Source organism: Pongo pygmaeus, chromosome 9 (assembly GCF_028885625.2).
Source record: "Pongo pygmaeus isolate AG05252 chromosome 9, NHGRI_mPonPyg2-v2.0_pri, whole genome shotgun sequence".
Lineage (NCBI taxonomy): Eukaryota > Metazoa > Chordata > Mammalia > Primates > Hominidae > Pongo > Pongo pygmaeus.
Genome location: NC_072382.2, coordinates 31,250,953 through 31,271,445, shown reverse-complemented (window position 1 = coordinate 31,271,445; position 20,493 = coordinate 31,250,953). Strand labels below are relative to the sequence as shown.

At 44.9% G+C, this 20,493-nt stretch overlaps 1 protein-coding gene across 4 annotated transcripts in view; it reads left to right on the top strand.

The window, feature by feature from the left end:
- LDLRAD3 (low density lipoprotein receptor class A domain containing 3) overlaps positions 1-20,493 on the top strand; it is a 287,881-nt gene that overhangs the window by 88,847 nt on the left and 178,541 nt on the right. For 3 of the 4 annotated variants that reach the window (XM_054439920.2, XM_063671003.1, XM_063671004.1), the window contains one exon: positions 3,195-3,341. The exons of the other annotated variant lie outside the window; for it this stretch is intronic. In XM_054439920.2, coding sequence (XP_054295895.1) covers positions 3,195-3,341 — 147 coding nt within the window. The remainder of the gene's footprint in view (positions 1-3,194; positions 3,342-20,493) is intronic. 4 annotated transcript variants of the gene reach the window in all.

Here is a 20,493-nt window from a genome sequence, read left to right as displayed (position 1 = left end):
TTTGCTCTTGTTGCCCGGGCTGGAGTGCAGTGGCGTGATCTTGGCTCACTGCAACCTCTGCCTCCCGGGTTCAAGCGATTCTCCTGCCTCAGACTCCCAAGTAGCTGGGATTACAGGTGTGCACCACCACACCCGGCTAATTTTGTATTTTTAGTAGAGAAGGGGTTTCACCATGTTGGTAGGCTGGTCTCAAACTCCTGACCTCAAGTGATCCACCCGCCTCGGCCTCCCAAAGTGCTGTGATTACAGGTGTGAGCTACCGTTACTGGCTCTCCTCATGCTTTGAGTTTGATGATGTCACTTCCCTAAAGCACACGGCTGTGCACCAGCTGCATGTCTTATGCAGTTGCTCAGAAGAGCAAAAAGAATGTGCCTCTCTGTTATTGTTCACCAGGCCCCAGGATCCCTGGTCCTGCTGAGAAAGCACTTTGAGCCCCATGGCTGGCAGGACCACCTGTGTGTAACAGACATGGTATTTAGTCTCTGCATCCACCCATCCATTTGTCAAGTCCATGTGCCGCCAGCCTTATTGACTCTCAGAGCAAGTACTTTGGAATCTAATCTGGCCAATTTTCCCGCTCCAGAAATCTGTTTATCAGAACAAGATTTCACAGTTGCAGTGACATTTCCGGGGGGCTTGCCTACGAGGGGCTAACTCTACAAATGCAAGTGTAAGTATTTCCAAAGAAAGCAGAATGACCGTTACATTCCAGGCCCCTGAAGAGTTCTCTGCTACAGAGCAGTTCTCTAACAACAGAGCAGTTGTTAGCAAACAGCTGGAATGTGGGGGTTTTCTGGGTTGAGCATTCGTTGTCTGGCTAGTATCCAGTACCTGGCTGCCCTTCTGGGGTCCCCCTCAAGTCCTTGCCTGGAGATGGTGAATTGGTTTCATGTTCTTCTCAGGGTTGTTGGTGGCTTTCTGGAGTCCGGTCTTGAGAGGGAGTCTCATATTGATTCTTGGCTCGGTGAAACAGAGCATCATGATTAATTAGGGATGGCTGACTTTGCACTACAATAGGAGAAATTGCAGCAGAATAGGAGAAATAGTAGCATAATACCTTTGCATTTCCTAACAATCAGAGCTACATGATTTTTAAATTCCATGTTGTTCCATGCTCTGGGCTATGTCTTCCTGCACAGAGTCTTTGCTGACACTGTTCTCTAGACCTGAAGGGTGCTTACTTTTTATCTCTGTGTGTCTATCAACATCCACTGTAGATGCTACCCTCTTTCTCGGAATCTCTTTTGATTTATTTGAATTTTGACTTTATCTTAAGAACACCAGGGAGCCATTCAATGACCTTTTAAAGTTAAGAAATGATTGATTTGGTGTTTAGACAGATCCTTCTGGCCACAGAGGGGAGAGTGGGTTGGAGAGGAGCAAGATGGCAGGCAGGGAGGCCAAGTTGGGAAGTTGTGCTGCGCAGCAATCCCTGTAAGAGAGGGTGGCTGCTTTGGCTGGAGTCGCAACTGTGGCAATGGAGACTCGGGGGCTGGCCACATGTAGGGGTTGATAGATTGAGGAGGGGACAAGGGAGATTTCTAGGATTCTGATATGGGCAGTTGGGCAGGGTAGAGCCCCTCATTGTAGCTTCTCTCCTAGAGTTCTCCAGTGAGCGATGAAAGCTCATTTTCAGTAATGAAACATGCATGTGCATTATTAATTCTGTATAATGCAGCAGATGGTCTACAAGGGAAATTCCATGCACCAAGGCCGGTGGGGTGTTGCTTGCCCGTGACAGTGTCTATTGCAATTGGTTGTTGCCCGCTTGTTCTAGTTATAAAATATTTTTAGTATCACCCCAGTGGTACTATCACCAGACTACAGAGTTAGTGCTCATCTGTGTTTGGAGAAGCCAGGGAACACATCAGAGGAAAGGCGACATATTTGTTTGTTTAAGGGTGTGTAGGGATTTACTAGGAGACCCAGCAGGCCGAAGGGCATCCCTGGTAAAAAGAATAGCACACATAAAGAATAGTGGCCTGTAGGAGGATATGATGTTAGGGATCTGGAGATCTAGAGATGCTTCTCTTTGGCAAGGTTTATGAAAGAGAATCATGGACGCTTCTCTTCTACTACCCCCAGGCAGGTCCAGACATCCCTGTTCTTATTTTGCTGTGTGTGCCTTTCCAGCGTAAAGATATAATAAGCCCTAGCCTTTATCTCTGCGTCTTTAGAACATAGCACAAGTATCTGGTCATAAGTGTCCAATAAATGCTTATGGAATGACTCAGGAGGGAGCTCTGGAGCTGTGGTGTGCTGAAGGACTGGTCTTTTTTTTTTTCCTGCTTTTCGCCAAAACTCTTTTACTCAATGGCTCCTTATCTCCCAGCCATTGATCACAGTGGCTCAGACTGGTCAGATCTATCAGATCCTGGCTCCCTTGAAAATCTGCCTCCAGGGTCCACTGGTAGATGAACTCAGCATCCTGCCCACCTCCACCGCCACAGCACTGGCCTTCTCTATTTGCTTTCCAGCCTGAGGGTTGGCTGTTTGGGTTGGGGGCTTTGGCACTTTATGACCATGTTCGATGGAGTTGAATCTGAACTTGCAGCTTGGTTCTCAGCCTCCAGTAACTCTTGGCAGGCAATTCCATGACCTTGGGACCCTCGTGGAGGTTACAAATCTCGAATTCAAGATTCAATGCGATCTTTTCTACCTGTGTGACCTCAGGCAGGTTGGTTTTATAGGTCTGGGCTCCTGTTTCCTAGAGTGAAATGATCTCCCAGTATTCCTTCCAACTTGGCCCAACTTCAAGGATTCTGTGATTGTAAGGGCTACAGAGTGTGAGGCCTGGAAAGATCTTGCAGTTCCTGCTGTTGGAGACATTGGGAGTCCCGTGCTCACTCCTGTCTAGAATTTTAATTTTTAACCACTGCTGATGGCCAGAAAAGAACATTTGGATTTTACAACCAGTCTTTGATGGAGAAAGAAAAAAAGTCAGTGAACACCCATTTTGTGCCCGACATTTAAGTATGTTTGTTCCCTGTATTTCTCCATTTAGTCCTCTCAGTCTCTGGAGGTGGACTGGGGCAGATTATTAGTCCATTTCACAGATGAGGAAGCTGAAGGTCAGAGAGGTTGAGTCACCTACCGGAAGTCTCACCTATACCAAACCACACACCTTTCAGTTGAGGGGCGCTGAGGTCCCTGCTGTTGCTGTGCCATCTGACCTGTCCCCTCTCTCTGACAGAGAGCCAGCTGCTCCCCGGGAACAACTTCACCAATGAGTGCAACATACCAGGCAACTTCATGTGCAGCAATGGACGGTGCATCCCGGGCGCCTGGCAGTGTGACGGGCTGCCTGACTGCTTCGACAAGAGTGATGAGAAGGAGTGCCGTGAGTGGCCTGGCCCTTTGCTGGGGTGGGGTGGCAGCCATCCTGGGGCAGAGGGGAGCAAGTCCTGAGCTGGCTTAGACCCTGCACACTCTGCTTGCTGCAAGCTGGTGGTTTTGTGCCTCTTGCCAGCAGTCCTGCTTCTCTGCTGTATCTCCATCTCAGAGTCACATGCTCTGTGTAGACACAGGGATCTTGGTGGTGGTGGAGCCAACGCTTTGAGAGACAGAAGGTTTTACCATCAGGCTGTACTAATCCCTACCCTGGAGTCCTGTCCTTGCCTTCGGTTTATGTACGAGCCAACTGAGCATTCCAGAGGTTATGTGGCTGCGGCATCTTAAAACCAGCAAGTGGCACATTGGACTTGGGAACCCAGGGCTGCCTGACTCCACAGTCCATGTTGGTGACCATCTTACAGAGCACCGTGGAATTTTCTTGATGATTAAATGAGGCATAGCATCCCGCCAAGTATTCAGCATGTAGTTGGCACTGAATACATAGTAACATGCTTTCCCATCCCCTTTTCTCTGCCGATAGATATGGCTTGAGCCTTTGCTGGGGATGTCATCTTCTAATGGGCACCACCAGGATCAAATGGTTTTGTGATCCTTCCCACCCCACCTCCTTTTCAGCCCTTTACCTGTTTCATGATGCTGAAACATGCATGAGATTTGGGTTGATGATCATCTACGAGAAAAGAGGCACCGGGGATGTGAGTTGAGAGGGGTCCGTGGTGTCAAATGATCCTGCTCCCTGCCCTGCAGAGGTGTATTTCTCTTCCTCTTCAGTTTGTCTCTGCAGAGTGAGCTTGGCCATGGTGCCCTGTGTGGTCATCCTCCTGGGTGCCCTGGTAGGTAGGAAACATGACTGACAAGTGGTGGGCACAGGGTTGTCTCACAGGGGATTGCCTTGAGACCACATGACTGGATGATGGTTCCTGGCTCTTTCATGTGCTTTGGGTGCCAGGCCACGTGGCCTGTCTGACAGGAGAACTATGTGTCCTGGCTCTGAGCCTGCTGTCTCTCTGGGAGCCAGCTGAGGAAATAGCTGAAGACAGATTAATCATTTGAACTTTTCTTTTTTCCCCTGAAATGGAGTCTTGCTCTGTCACCCGGGGCTGGAGTGCAGTTGTGTGATCTTGGCTCACTGCAACCCCCACCTCCCGGGTTCAAGCGATTGTCCTGCCTCAGCCTTCTGAGTAGCCAGAGTACAGGCACCCACCACCGTGCCCAAATAATTTTTGTATTTTTATTAGAGACAGAGTTTTACCATGTTGGCCAGGCTGGTCTCAAACTCCTGACCTCATGATCTGCCCACCTCAGCCTCCCAAAGTGCTGGGATTACAGGCATGAGCCACCGTGCCCAGCCAGTCATTTGAATTTTTAATATATCTCTGACCGGAATTTGGGGCCCAGTCTGTTGATGCATGGGAAGGGGCACTGGCTTTGGAGTTCACACACCTCTGGAGCAAGCTGCCCCCTCTGAAACTGGTCCTTCGCCCATCCAAGGGGTCCTGTATCCCCAATGCCTGCTCCTGCCCTTCAGAGAAGTTTTTGGGATGGGAAAATTAGGGGTGTGTTATTTGGGGAGAATATTTCATACTGCTTGTTGCATATGATCTTTCTGAATTGATCACTATACACACTGAATTTTTATTTTTGCAGAATTATTTGCTTGTCTGTTTCTTTATTGTTTTCCAGCCCAGGCTGGAATGCAATGGCATGATCACAGCTCACTGCAGCCTCAACCTCCTGGACTCAAGTGATCCTCCCACTTTGGCCTCCCTAGTAGCTGGGACCACAGGAGTGCGCCATCATGCCTGGCTAATGTATTTTTATTTTTTGTAGAGACAGGGTTTCACCATGTTGCCCAGGTTGCTCTTGAACCCCTGAGCTCAAGTAATCCATCTACCTCCGCCTCCCAACGCGCTGGGATTACAGATTACAGATGTGAGCCACCAAGCCCGGCCTGCAGAATTATTTTTTAAAAGTATTATTATGTCTGTTTTAGCTTTTCTCTGTTTCTAACATGGCCTCAGAATTACTAGAGCTATAACATTAGTAATCTGAGCAAATGACATAGTATGTGTGAGCTCTGTCATCTGTCTGGTTTTGAGGATTTATTAAACACTGTACAATTGTGCCAAGTTACCATTTTTGAGATATGGTGTATATTTCAACTTCGGCACATACGGATTGTTGTTAGCTGACCTGGGAATGTTTGGCACATGATCAGTTTCTGAAAGAACGCAGGATTAAGGAGTTGATTCCTAATTGTATGCCCAGCTTTGTCAATAGCAGCTGTGTGATATTAGTGCATTCTATGGCATTCTGTGTCCTGTCACTCCAGTCTCACGATTTTAGAATTCATGCTCAAACTGGAAGACATGGTGGAGAGCAAATATTTTTTTAAAAGATGTTGTCGGCAGCTGCCAGGAGCTGCTTGGTTTGGTTTGGAACAGGCTCATTCTTGGCTATTCTCCATTATTTTTTCCCCCGACTTCCTACCCTTAGCCCCCAAGTGTGGTGGAGGTTTGAGTGGCATTTATTTAGTCCTTTGAGCAAAACATAATTAAAAAACCATGCGCCCCAAACATACATTAACCTCTCTCTGTAGCCCTTCTTTTTTTGTCTTTAAATTGTGAAAACAGAACATTAGAAAGTTTAGATAGTAGAGGGAAGGAGAAAAAGTCTCTTTTCTAAAACAAATTCTACTTTCATTTAAAATTTCTTTCTTTTTTTTTTTTTTAGACGGAGTCTTGCTCTGTCACCCAGGCTGGAATGCAGTGGCGTGATCTCAGCTCACTGCAAGCTCTGCCTCCCGGCTTCACGCCATTCTCCTGCCTCAGCCTCCCGAGTAGCTGGGACTACAGGCGCCCGCCACTACGCCCGGCTAATTTTTTGTATTTTTAGTAGAGACGGGGTTTCACCGTGTTAGCCAGGATGGTCTCGATCTCCTGACCTTGTGACCCGCCCGCCTCAGCCTCCCAAAGTGCTGGGATTACAGGCGTGAACCACCGCGCCTGGCCTAAAATTTCTTATATGTTCCCTTCCAGCCTAGGAGTTGAGGGTGTGAGCCCTTGAGAAGGTCTATTTGTGTCAAAATCTGAGCCCTTCTTCTCCCTTAAGGGGCTGTGTGATCGTGGGAAACTTACCAGAATGTTCTAAACTTTAGCCTTTGGGAGGATTAAAGAGAATTCTTTAACCTCCTGGTGCCTCAATTTCCTCCTCTCCAAAATGGGGGTAATAAGACTTCTGATACTTAACACTGTTGTGAAATTTTAACCTGTATGAAGCACGCAGCACAGTGCCTGTATACAGTAAGTGGCTTGTAAACATTAACTATTATTGGTTAAATCTGTACCAACTATTTTATTTGGTTATTCTCATGGGGAAATACGGTTCAATTACCTGCTTTTTTCTACTTAACATTAGAGGCCCTTGGCCACATTCTATACTGAGGATTCACAGTTGTTTTGGGAGGCTGCCTAATGCTCTGTCAAGTAGTGACACTGTAACTTAACCATCCCCCTATGTTTCAGTCTCTTCTGTTTCAGTCTCTTCTGCACTTTTACTTCTGCTGGTCAAAATGTTTAGGATCATTTAAAGAACTTATGCATAACCAGACAACAGAAATATACAATGGTTTCAGCCAGAGTCAGGGTGGACAGGGCTGAGGTCTCCAGGGTGACCAACTTGACCACCTTTTCAAGGATGATGGGAACGGCTGATGTGGAATTCCTGCCGCCTTCCCGGAGGCAGGGAAACTGGTTCTGTGTCTTGCTCATGAGCTACAAAGCCCTTTCTCTGATTCTTTGGAGCAACTGGGTACTTAAGGGGAGGTGAGTGAAGGCAGTGTTCTCGCCTCAGAGAGGTGATTACTTCAAGTGCCCTGTGGAGCTTTGGCATTGGGAAGACAATACGCTTCTTAAAAAAGAGAATTCTCGCCCTTTTCAAAGGGCAAGAAAGAGCCTGGAGAGGTGTGTCGTGGTGGGATATGAGGCAGTGAGCAGCTCTTCTGTATCCACAGCAGAGGAAGGATTTTTACCAGACAGGAAGATTTTTTTTTTTTTAATCGTGAAGATAATAAGATCACATATTGTAAAAATTGAGGACAGAGGAGGAGGAAAAGCGTCTGTACTCAGATCAACTGTTGGCATCCTGGAAGTTCTCATTCAGGCTTTTCCCCAGTGTAATCGCCAGGGGTGTACAGTTTCATATTTTGACATTTTTTCATGTAACATTTCAACCTGTTAACGTTTTTTCTGTATCTCCCCCCATTTTTCTCTTTATCATTTTTAGTGCCATTAACTTGCTATACTATGGTTTATTTACACATAATTTGGCATTTCTCTTCTTTCCAGTTTTCCACTATGGGAAACAGTGCTCACTTGTGAACAGGAGGGTGGACGTGACTTTCCCTCTGTTTTGATAAATTTGCTTAGGCTAAATTCTCAGTATTAAAATTACTGGGTTGAAGGGAAGGCACCTTTTCTGGCTCTTGACACCAACTGCTGACTTGTTTTGCTAAAGGTTTGCACCAGTTTGCTGGCAACATGTGAAAACTATGACTTTATTTTAGTCTTGGCAGCCCTGGGTAACATCTTTAAAAAATATTTTTCTGGTTAATTTAATCATTGAAAACAGTTACTTTTTTTTAATTTAAAAAAATTATCTAGTGAGTTGAGTGTTTTCCCTTTTCTCTAGTTACTAGTTTTATTTCTTTGTGAGATAGCTATTGATGGACTAAAATTAATTTCCAGCTGAGTTAAGACATTAGATTTTCTGCCTCTTGAATCTGTAGAAGAGGCTCATTTTGGGACACTTTGAGTGTATTTCTGTTCTTGGTTAGTGGAGTGCCCTCAGTGATAGTTTTATCCAAATAACTTAAAAAAAAATAAAAGGAATAAAGATAATGTTTTAGAAAAACGAGGAAGCTCCATGGAAGTCCTGATTATGAGGAGAGCTTATTAGAGCTTCCTCTAGGCCACACTATCCCAGGCATTTTACATTCTATTGATTCATTTGATCATTGCGGAAGCCTTGTTAGTAACAGGCTGGTGTCATCTCCAGATGAGGAAATTGAGCGGTAGAGCGATTACACGGAGCTTGCCTGTTGGCCCAGAAAATAAGTCTCCATAACCTTCCTCCATCAGAGACCCCCAGTGGGGGCTTTCAGTCTGTTTCTCTAGGTATCTGTTACCCTGCTGAAATGGAATCTTACTGCCATCATGACATATTATCATGTCAAACCTGCTTTTTAAAAAGATTCTAAAAACATCGATAATGGTTTCTTATGGAAATGAATATTTACATGGCTGTTAGTCCTGGGAGTCTCTGAAATGTTTTCCTTGAAGAGACTGTCCTTTGATTAGTGCTCCCCTCTGTAATAAAGCAGCAGTCCAGATTTCCAGAACCCACAGGGGACCGGGGGTCAGGAGCCTTAAGATCTTTTTCCAGTTCTGTGTCGATTTTAGCTGCTGTCTCTCCGTGTTCTAACCAAGTGGTTGAGGGGATCCTGAATGTTTGGGGTCCTCTTCCCAAGGTGGTTCATTTTCTCCTTTGGAAAGTTACACTGATTGATGTCTTTGACTTTGCGTGTACAGACCTGGCCCTTTATGTTTGGTGGGTGTGTTTGGTGGGGGGGTGTGGAGGAGGGATAAATTTGAGGACTTTGTTAAACGATAAAATATTAACGAATCTCCAAATCCAGAGATAGAAAAGTAGGTGCAAAAATGGGATTTGAATTTTACTTGCTTTTACTGTTCCTGACTGTTTCTTGAACATGTGTTATTATTGCTCTGGTGTAAAGGCATAAATCCATGAGATAGGGTTGAGAGGGCAAGTTTGGGCAAATGATCACCAAGAAATATAAGAGCAAGAAAGCTGGGGTTGAGATTGTTCAGGCTCCATACTCTTCCTCTTTCCTTTTTAGCATCTTCCTCGTCTTCTGCCTCTAGGTGGTGCCACCTATATTTTCTTTTAACCTTGCACTACAGGGCAAGTAGAGATGTGGGGAAAAAGTTGGATTCTGAGTTATCCTTTACCTTTACTAAGCTTTACCAGGAATTCAGCTGTTTCTCTAGGGCACCTAATGCCGGCTCCACACACAAAATGCCTCTGGAAATCAGGAAGCTTTCGTAGGATGGATAGAGCTTGCTGCTGCTTCTTTTGGGCCGTTCTGTCATTTCTCAAAGAAGGGGATGTGTTGGCTGATGAGCTGTGGCTTAGGAAGACAACCTGTCAGTCATTGTGTGCAGCTGCAGTGGGCTAATTCTCCCCATCACTCTGTAGAAAGCAGAACTGGGGCACAACACTATCATTTTGGGATGAATTATAGCCCAACCTTCCCCCACAATTTTCCTGTGTTGAAGTCCTAACCCCCAGTATTTCAGAATGTGACTTTATTTAAAGATGGGGTTTTATAAAGGTAACCAAGTAAAAATGAAGTCGTTAGGTGGGTCCTAATCCAATACGACTGGTGTCCTTATTAAAAGGGGAAATTTGGAAGCAGAAATATGTACAGAGGGAAGATAACGTGAAGACTTGGAGCAAGAAGACAGCTGTCTACAGTCCAAGGAGAGGGCCTGGAACAGATCCTTCCGTCACAGCCCTCAGAGGGAATCAACCCTGCTAACACCTTGATTTCAGACTCCTGGCCATCAGAACTGTGAGACAGTGAATTCTGTGGTTGAAGCTGTCTAATTTGTGGTACTTGGTTATGGCAGCCCTAACAAACTAATATGACCATCAAACTATCTCCTTTGTTTAAAAAAAAAAAATTATTATAGGCCAGGCATGGTGGCTTATGCCTGTAATCCCAGCACTTTGGGAGGCCGAGGTGGGCAGATCATTTGAGCCCAAGAATTTGAGACCAGCCTGGGCAACATGGTGAAATCCTGACTCTACTAAAAATACAAAAATTAGCTGGATGTGTTGGCGGGAACCTGTAATCCCAGTTACTTGGGAGACTGAGGCACAAGATTTACTTGAACCTGGGAGGTGGAGGTTGCAATGAGCTGAGATTGTGCCACTGCACTCCAGTCTGAGTGACAGAGTGAGACCCTATCTCAAAACAAACCCCAAAAATTATTATATAGTGAATGATAGCTTCCCGCAGCTGTCTAACAGGCTGACGTCTGCAGACATCCTGCTTTCATTTTTTTCCTTTAACAATTTGCAAGTAAGAATCTCACTGTTATGGGTCAAATTGTGTCTTCCAAAAGGATATAGGATATGTTGAAATCCAAACCCCTGGTATCTCAGAATGTGACCTCATTTGGAAATGGGGGTCCTTGTGGATGTAATTAGTTAAGATGAGGTTGTACTGTAGTAGGGTGGGCCCTTAATCCAATGTGAATGTTGTCATTATAAGAAGATAATATGAAGATGTGAGGGAAGAAGACCGTGTGACAACAGAGGCAGAGACTGGAGGGAGGCACCTGCAAGCCAAGGAGTGCCAAGGATTGATGACCATCACCAGAAGCCGGCCTCGGCCCAGTCCACCTGGGCGTTTTCTTAACACCCCTACTGCCCGGCCTCTTGGGAAGAGTCACGCCCTCTGTTTCTTCTGGAGGCCCACTGCTTTCTCGTATGAGTGAGATATCCGTTTTTTTTTTCTGCATCTTGGTTCTTGGCATGCCACTGCTAGCCAAGGGCTGAATTCCAAAGGCCTTCTGAAGGAGTTGAGCCTCAGAAAACATAACTGGCACTCTGAAGGGTCTAGAGAATATCGTGGTTTAAAGCTCTGTCCATTAAACACTTCAGAATGAAAAGACATGCTCTTTCACAGCACTTATGGTATGCAGGAAATCCAAGACCTATGTATATTAGCGTTGCCTCTTTTCTCATTGAGTGATTCTGTTTGTATTTGGTTTTTAAATGTCTCACCTAATTCCTGGCATGATCCTCACTTCACTAAATTTCTTTAGTCTTAAATGCAAAACCATTAATGCTATGGTTAAGAACAGGGGCTTTGGGCCCAGACAGTACTGAGTTCTCCCCCCAGCTTCCATTTATGACCTGTGCAGCCCTGGGGCTTACCATGCACCTGTTTTCTCATCTGTAAAATGGAGATAATAGCAGTGCCTATCCCAGAGGTGTGATATTTCAGGGGTGATATTTCAAACATCTAGTAAGTGCTGTGTCCAGGCCCTAAGCCAGTTAGAAAGGACTGGATTTAAACAATAGGTATTGTTTCCTGGTGCAGAGAAGGTGAAGATCAGCTCTGTGAGTTTGACATGAGCTAATATGAGGCTTGTAGCTGGTGCCTGGTGTGAGTTAAGCATTCAGTGAATGCCAGCTGACCCTATTCCCTCAAACACATGTATACTGGTGACATTTCCTGGCCAGCGCAATGCTGGGAGTTATTACTCCCCTGTTCCCAACACCTCCGTCCTCCACTTCCCCTTCCCACACCCAGTCTTTTCTTGCTCTTAGTTTGAGAGCCTGTGCCACAGAAACACCTTCATCTGCTAGGTCAATATCTGCTTTTCACTGTCCAGTCTTGGACACACATTCATGAGCTCGCATGAAATTGCTTTTAGCTTAGAGCTCCAGGGAGCCAGCCAGATGCCCAAACTGGTGCAAAAGGGAAGGAAACAAACATTTGAGGGGCTGAGGTGAGCCAGGCTCTTGAGGTTGCAGGGAAGGAAGCTTGGAGGTACCTCCTCTGCATTCAGATGGGGACCTGTGTCTTAATGGACCTGCAGTAGGCGCCCACCCCCAGAGTGGCTGCCATCTGCTGTTCTCAGCTCTGCTGGAGCCCTGCACAATTAAACACCTAAGTGGATTTTAATGACGATATTTTGCTTCAGTGCTCAGGCTTCTCAGCCTCCATGAGTATGTAGCCTTTTCCACCTTCACCACACTGGCTTGAAGTCAGCACCACTCCCTATGGCCTTCAGCATTGTAGGCCTAGAACTTGCAAAAATTACTGTCCTTCTGACCCCCTCTTGCCACTCCAGGTGTGCTCTTTGTGCCTTGTGGCCTATGATGAGGACAGACTTTCAGTTCAGATGTTGGAATCATAGGATGAAGTTTCAGGTGGGCATCTGATAGGCACCCACCTACATACGGACGTTTCCAGGTTGTCAGGCTATACTTAACATGCATTTGACTGTACTCAAACTTTTCTTAAAGGCCCCTGGTAGATTTTTGAAGATGTTGGTAATTTTACACTAAGTGGAGGAAGTACAAAGTGCTCCAAATCTTTCTGGTTTTATTAGTTTCCTAGGGCTGCTGTAACAACATACGACAAACTGGGTGGCTTAGAACAACAGATATTTATTCTTTCACAGTTCTGGAAGCTAGATATCTAAAGCAAGGTGTTGGCCCGGCCATGGTTTCTCTGAAGGTTCTAGGGGAGGATCCTTCCTTTCCTTGTCCTCACTTCTACTGATTTGCTGTCTGATATACTTTGACCACTGATTTGCTGTCTGATATGGTTTGGCTCTGTGTCCCACCCAAATCTCACCTTGAATTGTCATAACCCCCATGTGGTCATGGGCGGGACCTGGTGGGAGGTAATTGAATCATGGGGGTGGGTTTTTCCTGTGCCGTTCTCGTGATAGTGAATAAGTCTCATGAGATCTGATGGGTTTTTTTTTTTTTCATTTCAAAAAATTTATTTCAGTAGTTTTTGAAGAACAGGTAGTTTTTGGCTACATGGTAAGTTCTTTTTAAATTTTATTTTAAGTTCTGGGATATATGTGCAGAAAGTGCAGGTGTGTTACATAGGTGTACATGTGCCATGGTGGTTTGCTGCACCCATCAACCTGTCATCTAGGTTTTAAGTCCCGCGTGCATTAGGTATTTGTCCTAATGCTCTCCTTCCCTTCGCCCCCCACCCCCAACAGGTCCCAATGTGTGATGTTCCCCTTCCTGTGTCTATGCATACCCATTGTTCAACTCCCACTTATGAGTGAGAACATGTGGTGTTTGGTTTTCTGTTCCTGTGTTAGTTTGCTGAGAATGATGGCTTCCAGCTTCATCCATGTCCCTGCAAAGGACATGAACTCATTCTTTTTTATGGCTGCATAGTACATGGTATATATGTGCCACATTTTCTTTATCCAGCCTGATCTGATAAGGACATGAACTCATTCTTTTTTATGGCTGCATAGTATTCCATGGTATATATGTGCCACATTTTCTTTATCCAGCCTGATCTGATAAGGACATGAACTCATTCCTTTTTATGGCTGCATAGTATTCCATGGTATATATGTGCCACATTTTCTTTATCCAGCCTGATCTGATAGTTTTATAAATGGGAGTTCCCCTGTACCAGCTCTGTTGCATGCTGCCATGTAAGACGTGGCTTTGCTTCTCCTTTGCCTTCTGCCATGATTGTGAGGCCTCCCCAGCCATGTGGAACTGTGAGTCCAATAAACCTCTTTTTCTTTATAAATTACCCAGTCTTAGGTATGTCTTTATTAGCAGCATGAGAACAGACTAATACACTGTCCATCCTTGTGTTCTTTGGCTTGTAGATACATCACTCCGTCTCTGTCTCCATCATCCCATGGTTCTCTCCCTGTGTCTCTTTGCTTCTTTGTCCAAATTTCTTTTTTAAGGACACTGATCATTGGATTAGGACGCACCCTAATCTAGTATGACTTTATCTTAACTTCATTATATCAGCAAAGACCCAATTTCCAAATATAAGGTCACATTCACAGGTCCCAGGGCACTGTTCAACCTGCTACACTGGGTAAATATTGAGGAGGTAAAGCTCCCAGTGACCAGCAGCTACCACCGGAGGAGGCCTTTGCAAACTTAGCTGCCTGGTGGTCCCCATGCTGTGTGGATGCTCGCTGCATTCACTTGGGGAATATCACTGTTAATTGTTTTACCTCTGCCTTTGTAGCATGGTGGTTATGGAACAGAACCAAGGGTGTCAATAAAACAGGAAGGGTGATTCAAATGAGAAAATAAATAAATATATATATTTTAAAATCAGGTGGATGTACTCTTTTTTCTTCTATAATCTGATGCCTTTATTTGGCCACTTCCATAATGTGAGGATACTCTAAATGCTAGTTAGTGTGTATGGCAGTCTGTGAAAGTTCTGTGCTTTTAGTAGCCCTGGGGCTGGAGGGGGCTGCTGTGGACTAAGCACACAGTGTCACCCCCTCTCCACTCTCCAGCCCTGTTTGGGACCTGGGAGGGCTCCAACTGGGGGTCCCAGCCAGTTTGGACTGCTGTCAGGTCTTGTTTGTCCTGCACAAGGACACTGAAACAATAATTAGTTGTCCGTGTTTATAAAGCAAGAGCTTACACATAAAAATTAGATTATCAGGTTTTCTTGAGAAATCAGATATTAAGTTACTTTTTGCACTCACAGAGAACCATGTCCATTCTGCATCTTTCATGCATTTCACCGTCTTGATCATTCTAAGGCCTCCAGTGTTTTTTAAATTCTGAGACACACATTTTTTCCCCACATTTTTCAATGGGCTAAGAAAACACAGTGTCCTAATTTAATTGGCAGAGTTGTTTCTTTCGTAGTTGTACATAAAATAGTAGCATGCTTTGCACTCAGTGGCATCTTGGATTCAATGAAATGCACTAATTTTCTCTGATTGTTAGCATATGATGTTTCAGCCAACGGTGCTGAACATTTCCAAACAGATAAATGCACCATGTGTGTATGTTTTCCTTTGGGTGCTGTGCTTAGAGGATAGCAGACAGGGTTCAAAGTGAGAAGGACCTGGCTCTGCAGCCAACACTGCCAGTATTGAATCCTGACTCCATCATCTGGGAGCTGTGCAACCTAGGCAAGGTACTTGGCCTCAGTTTCCTCATAATTCCCATGGCATTTTTGTGAGGATTAAATGAGCCGAAACCTTGAAACCCCTTCAGACAGCAGCTGGCACAGAGGAAGCACACCATCAATGTCAGCTGTACTCTTCCTGGCAGCATGGAGATCCCAGCTCTGCCCCTAGCTAGTCACTTCTCTTCTTGGAATCTCAGTTCCTTCATCTGGGAAATGGGAGCAGATGTGAAAAGGGGCAGGGTGAGAATACATATGAAAGTGCTGGCCCCTGGTGCATAGCAGGCACTTAATACGATACGCTTTTCCATCTTCTGCCTTCCCCAGGGATGCATTGTGCCCTGTAAGGGAGCCTCCAGGGTTGGCAGAGAGTTTTTGATCCAGGCTCCTTCGGGTGTCAAAGATGAGCTGGGTGATTCTCCATAGATTCTCCTTTCTAACAGGTGACAGTTCTGTTTCAGAAATACTGTGGATGTTCAGGTTTACAGCACATTAGTCAAAATTAGCACCTCCCCTTCCCTGAACCACTTTCAGGAGATGGAATCCGGGGAGCTCATGATAGTCTGGTTCTGAGGAGTGGGCTGGGGGACAGCCTAGGATGGGGAGCCCCACTCCAACTACAATGCTGTCGAGTTCCCATTGACACCCCCAACCCCTGCCCAGGAGGTGAGAAGAATCAGACTATCTACCTGGGGTCCCGGTGCTCCCTCCCTTGAAGCTGGGACAGAAGACCCAAGACTCTGGTTGGGAAGAAGTTGAGTCAGGTCTATTGAGATAAGGCTTCCTGGAGCCTAGAGAAAAACTGAGAAGAACTTATCCAATTAAGTATCTCCCAGAAGAGTGACTGTTTCATTTTCTGAAGTGACTAAATCCCCCAGTTCTTAGAAAGTTTGTTTCATTATTTAGTTAAGTCTCCTATCACATATCCCTGCTGGTGCCATTCTAATCCTATTCTGGTGGTGATAGGGGGACTTGGATGGCATCTGCAAGAATCCCACCAGGCCTCTTCCAGCTCACTTGGTCCCTCCTAGGTGATAGCAGCTGTTGTTTGGGACCTGCCACTGCTTTCTTGGAAACTACCAATTTAAATGCCAATATTGTCATCAGCTGAGAAGTGAGTGGTATGGAGTTGTCTTAAAGTTGTCTTTTAAACCAATTCTTTTGCACAAATATCAGCTTCATTCCATCTTGCCAGTCTTCTTCCCCACTTCCAGAGAGCTTCATTATCATCAGCACTATGTGCTGCCTTTTCTCTGCCTGCAAGGGTAGAATATTAATGAAATAACTCTGAGCTGGGGGGCAGGGGTCATGTTTCTGTGTTTCTGGAATGAGTGTGGTCAGGTTGCCTGGGCCCCTGTCATTCTGGCATGCTCTCATTGCCAGGACTTGGCTGTAACTGCAAAATATAGTCAGTGGTAACACGCTTGGTGATTGCTAATAAAATTTAAATGGCTGCAAAATCACAGAACATCAAAAAAAATTTTCTCCTGGCACATCCAGACAAATCTTGCTGATCCAAGTTAGGGTGTGCAGTCTTTATTTTTATTTTTTAATGCAGACTTGCACTTTTATCTGCAACATAGCTAGTGTACAGTTGCCAGATCGCTTTTTAAAAAAATCTTGAGACAGATGAGAAAATAATAATTAAAAAAAGAGAATGTGGTGCATTCATATAATGCAGACACATGACCAGAGAGACTCTCTTGCTAGTAGCACTTGAATATTAGTTTTCTAAAGGTTTGGAGTGGGAGGAGATGGGGGTAGAGAATCTTTGAAGTCAAAAGTTAACTGCATACCCCTCTTTAGAAAGCATTTCAGAAACGTTTAGCTTTTGACATGGTTAATGTCATGTCCTTTTCTCAGATCACTACAAGAGGAGTCACATAAAATGTAGGGAATGTCTTAGGGCTGAAAGGCTGTTGGGTGTTCTAGAATCAGTGATTGGAAGGCAAAGGACTCAGGTAGGTTACGTTGCAAGTATTCCATGTTCTATAGCACTGCAGAGCTTCAGGTTAATTTCAAATTAAAATACAGTCCTTACTCCCCTGGAAAGGCATCATTTGCATGTACCTGAGTTACTTGTTTCTATTATCCATGCCCTTCATTTTGGTGGGATATGGGTGGAGAGGTAAAAAAATCAGTGTCTCAGATTCTCCATGAGATTTAAATATGCAGGATCTGAAGACCGTCTTGGCTCCTGCTGTCTCCTGTCAAGTGAAGGGTTGTTTGCCTCTCCTGCTCTTTCGGGATCTAGCAATAAAGCCTGTGATGTTTACTGACCTCCGAGAGAGAGGTGAGGAGAATAGACCCGAGAATTTTGTTTATTTGGAGAGAGGAGGGAGAGAGGCCATCTTGTTGCCTTCTTGAATTACATAGAGAGCTAAGAGAGAATGCTTCAAAGATGGGTTGGACACTGTTGGAGGAGTAAGTAATTGTGGTAAGGAGGTTTCCATGATCTATGTTTTCCTTTGGCTGTTTTGAACATTTTAGCCAATGGCAAGTGAACTGTAGCAGGATCCTGCTGGTAGCTGTACGTATGTTCCTGAGTCTGTGCAAGCCCATCACCATCACTCTGCTGCATGTCTGTAGACCTTGTCCTGTTGAGCCCTGGGCAGTGCCTGCTTTTTGATGCTCAAACCACATGTTCAGATTATTGTTGGTCCCCAGGCAGCAGGGCAGGCAGTCTGGTGGGCCACTGAGTGAAGCTGTTGGATGACAGGGAGCAGATGGCCCTGATGCAGAACATGGTGGGTCTCTGCCACTTGTCTGACATTAAAATCCAAGCTGGGGCTGTTCCCAGTTCCCTGGAATGGAGGCCACTGGCCAGTCTGATGCTGTTAAGGGAAAGTTGAGTGTAGTTCAGTGGTGACAGTGCTGGCTGCCTTGATTCAAGACCTGGCTGCTGCATCCTCTCCATTTCTCTTCACTACTGGCACTCAGAGCCTATACTGAGTGTCCCTTTAGAAGGATGTAGAGTTGAAGACCCTCTGCTTTATTTTTTTCATTTAATCTTCTCAGAGTGACAGTATCTTAATCCATTCAAATACCACTAACTGGGTGGCTTATAAACAGCAACACTTATTTCTCTCAGTTCTGGAGTGGCAAAGTCCAAGACCAAGGCACTGACAGATTTGGTGTCTGGTGAGGGCTCGCATCCTGGTTTGTGGACAGCCGTCTTCTCACTGTGTCCTCATATGGTGTAAAGGATGCCTGAGCTCCCTTGGGCCTTTTTCATAATGGCACTAATCTCATTAATGAGGGCTCACCCTTATGATCTAACCAGCTCCCAAGAGCCCTGCCTCCTATTACCATCAGATTGGAGACTAGAGACTCAACAGAAGAATTTCAGGAGGACAAAAACATCCAGTCCACTGCAGGGTGGAAGAACTTTCATGGAAAAAGAAAGCCTAAATATAGCCCTGAGGGTAAAGAAAGAAGAGGATGCTGCATATTTAGGCCTGCTCATGGTGATTCCTATGGCTGGTGGGAAGGAAGAGGAGAGATTTCAGGGGCACCTAGAGAAGTATGTGGTGGGTCAGGCAGGCAGGGCCGCATAAGCCAAGGGAAGGAAGTAGCCATGTGCTTAGTGGTCAACATGGTTGAGAGTGTTGGGTCCAAAGTCGGATGAGTGAGTCAAATCATGCTCCACCTCTACCTAGCTGTGTGATCCTGGGCAAGTTACTTAACCTCTCTGTACCTCAGTTGCCACATCTGTAAAATGAGATAGGAATAGTTCCTGTGTCACGAGCTAGTGAAGATTAAATGACTCTCTGTAAAGCTCTTAGAACAACACCTGCTCCACAGTAAGCATTCAATAAATGTTTGTTGCAGTTCTTGACATTACTTCATGCTTTAAATTCTCCTGTATAAAAGTTATGGTAAAAAAAGTTGTAAATGCTTGCCTGCCATCATCTGTCAGTCACCAGACTAACCATAATGACACGACTCATAAATTTTCTGAATGAATAAAGGAGTACTGGAGTGTTATCTTGGTGGCTCAGCATGGTGCTACCAAACAAAAAGAAAGAAAAGAAAGAGAAAAAGAAAAATGAAACAAACTAAGTTTTGAGTCGTCTCTCGAATAACCACAAAATAAAGGGCTAAGCTCTTTGCCACCTTGTGCTCCTGGGCCCTTAGGGACAGTGCCCAACCAGTACTTTCTAAAGTGTGCTTGATGGGTCACCTTACTCATTTGTTAATGCAGATTTGGGGATGACTCAAAAGCTGCCGGAATAGAATTCTTAGAAACAGAGTGGAGCCCAGGAATCTGCATCTAAACAAGCAGCCCGGGGGAGTCTGGTGCTCACTGCATTTTGAAATTCATCTGTCATAGGACTAGACTGAGTCTCACTGAGTGAGGAAGTTGGTTGGACAAATCTTACATTGCCAGCCTCTTTTGATGTCTGGGTAGGGGGAATGTCCAGCAGAGCATTCCTTCTGCTAAGTCCAGGCAGATGCATTGCAGTTAGTATGGTCTCCTCAAAAGCAAACTGTTTTGAACAGGGAGTGCTCAGTAATGGGATGGTGACATGATACGGGTTATTGCTTCGTTTTGCTTTTAAAGTTCTTTCATGCATATTATCTCCTAAAGAAATCAAATAGATCGCAGATGCTGTTATTGCAATGCCCATGAGAGGAAATGACTTTATCTGAGCCAGAAATGAAATTCTCAGCAAGAGATGCCTGTCTGTTGGAAATTTCAACAAATATTGCCAATAAGATTATATCCCTGTTAACAGTGGGTATTTCTGGAAGGTGGGATAATGATAATTGTTCATTTCTAACATCATCTTATTTTTGCATGGGAGGCAGTGTGTGGGGTGCTTGAAAATACACAAGCTTGACACAGGCCAACCTGGGTTTGTCCTAGTTCCTTTGCATACTGGACACATTATTTAATCTCTCTGTGCCTCAGTTTCCTCATCTGTGAAATAGGGAAATAATAAAATAATATCTACCTCCTAGAGTTTAAATACATTTATACCTGTTAAGTGTTTAACAGGAATTAACAATGCTTGACCCTTCTTAGTTGTTGAAAATAATTAGCTATAGTTATTAACAATGTCATCTTTAAGTACATACAACTGGTAGTCCTTGGACCATAAAGAAAAATTAAAGCATAAAGAGAAATGCTGCCCAGGTCCTAGAAGCTGATGTGTGAAGGGTCTAGCATATCTGTCATAAGGACCAATCGGGATTTGCTAGGTCTCAGCTCTCTGATTTGGGGTCTGATTTTTTTTTCTTTTTTAATCTCTGCAGTGAGGAGTAGGACTCCTATCTGTTTTTCTAACTGTACTTCTTGGAGTGCCAAAGGGAGAAAGGAGAGCACCTGAGCCATAGGGGCTTGGAGCATGGACTCTTGTCCTTGCTGAAAGCAAAG